Source organism: Octopus bimaculoides, chromosome 5, assembly GCF_001194135.2.
Source record: "Octopus bimaculoides isolate UCB-OBI-ISO-001 chromosome 5, ASM119413v2, whole genome shotgun sequence".
Classification (NCBI taxonomy): Eukaryota; Metazoa; Mollusca; class Cephalopoda; order Octopoda; family Octopodidae; genus Octopus; species Octopus bimaculoides.
The window spans coordinates 54,831,522-54,833,397 of NC_068985.1; the positions used below are offsets into that span (position 1 = coordinate 54,831,522).

Sequence of the window (1,876 nt, forward strand, 5' to 3'; positions counted from 1 at the left end):
ACACACACACACACACACACACATCTGTTATGTTGAAGGTGCTGGCATGGCTGTGGGGTTTAAAAGTTCACTTCCTAACCACATGGTTTTAGGGGTTCAATCCCTCTGTGTGGCACATTGGGCAAGTGTCTTCTACTATAGCCCTGAGCCAACCACAGCTTTTGGGTGGGTTTGGTAGATGAAGATTGAAAGTAGCCCATCATATGGTGTATGTGTGTATGTATATGAGTGTGTGTTTGTGCGTCCTTGTCTTGCCATTACTTGACTTGTTAACTGATGATTACCATGATGCAAGATGTGTTGTTCATTTCCAATCTTCTGTGGAAACATGTCTGGCCATGGGGGAAATATTACTTTGCTCAGAAACTGGTGAGGATTGGCAACAAGAAGGGCATCCAGCTGTTGGAAATCTGCCTCAACAAATTCTCTGTGACTTTTGCTAACAAGGAACAATAGATGGTTAAAACAATGGTAGTGATGATGATAATAATCATGAGGATTGATGATGATGATGATACCTGAACTTCACCAATGAATCTATCAACTGGTCAGTTTGATTGTTTTCAGACACCTGTGAACATTCGTTTTGGAAATGTTATATTTTGCTAAATTTTTATTCTCATTTTTCAACAAAACAAAAAAAAAAGAAAAGAAAAATGTTCTGCTATTAAAAGACAAAGAAAAGAAACAGTTTTTTTTTTTTCTTCAGTCAAATTTCATGGCTTAATGCTAAGCCATATCTTCTCCCAGAACTTTTGCTCTCACTATTATTATAAAGACAAGTCAAATATACGTGAATTATAAACTGAATTTTCAACAATTTCAGGGCGTAACTGATTTTGTTAGTTCTTGTAACAAATCTGTTATAAATGTGGTTGCTTCAGCGGGTACTAAAGTTGTGGACATTGGTTCCAAAGTGATGAGTGCCTGTATGTCGGTAAGTTAGTCATTGTTTATAGCTGGTGTCTGTACCACATTTTTCTCCATCACTCTATGTTTAGATGTCTTTGTGTGTAAATGAGTGAACACACACACACACACACACACACACACATATATGTGCATATATATATATATTTGTGTGTGTGTGTGTGCATATGTATATGTGTGTGTGTGTGTGTGTGTGTGTGTGTGTATATATATATAAATATATATATATATATGCTCATACACATACATATATATGCACATGTGCATGTGTGATGTATAGTGCATATGTTGTCTCATTTCGTACATGGGTGTTGTCAGTAAAACTTAGTTTAGTGCATGGTTTCTCCTCTCACTTGTTTTTGTTGTCTAGCACTTTGTCACTTGTACACCTTATATACATACATACATATATATATATGTCATTTCTTCAGGAAGTATACACTGGAGTGGTTTCAGTTTGGTGAAGTGAGGACCCAGGCAGAATCAAATGACTTTGACTGTGAATGCAATTGCATATTACATTTTGACCACAATGGAAAAAGGCTGACCATAAGCCATAAAGTAACTAAAGCACCTTTGTCTTACAGCATATACAGCATTATATAATCAGTTAAAGTTTTGTTTGTCTTGCAGTGTTGAATGGTGCAACTCCTCCTATGACTATGGTGTTTCTATTTCAGGAGAAGAATGGTCAGACATCCATGTAAAAGTACCCAATTTCTATAGAGTTCTATCATGTCTATATTTTCTTACATAGTTTCTTAATTTTGTCTTTTCAACTACTTCATATTTTGGTGTATTCTCAAATTAGCCATAAATTAGGTACTGCCAAATCAGATTGGAGCCTGGTGTAGCCATCTGGTTTCACCAGTCCTCGGTCAAATCGTCCAACCCATGCTGGCATGGAAAGCGGACGTTAAACGACGACGACGATATATATGTGCTG

At 36.7% G+C, this 1,876-nt stretch overlaps 1 protein-coding gene across 2 annotated transcripts in view; it reads left to right on the forward strand.

The window, feature by feature from the left end:
* Nucleotides 1-1,876, forward strand: part of LOC106878881 (hormone-sensitive lipase) — a 75,443-nt gene that overhangs the window by 51,982 nt on the left and 21,585 nt on the right. The window contains exon 5 of one of the 2 annotated variants that reach the window (XM_014928225.2): nucleotides 827-937. The exons of the other annotated variant lie outside the window; for it this stretch is intronic. Within the exon in view, the coding sequence (XP_014783711.1) occupies nucleotides 827-937 (111 nt within the window). The remainder of the gene's footprint in view (nucleotides 1-826; nucleotides 938-1,876) is intronic. 2 annotated transcript variants of the gene reach the window in all.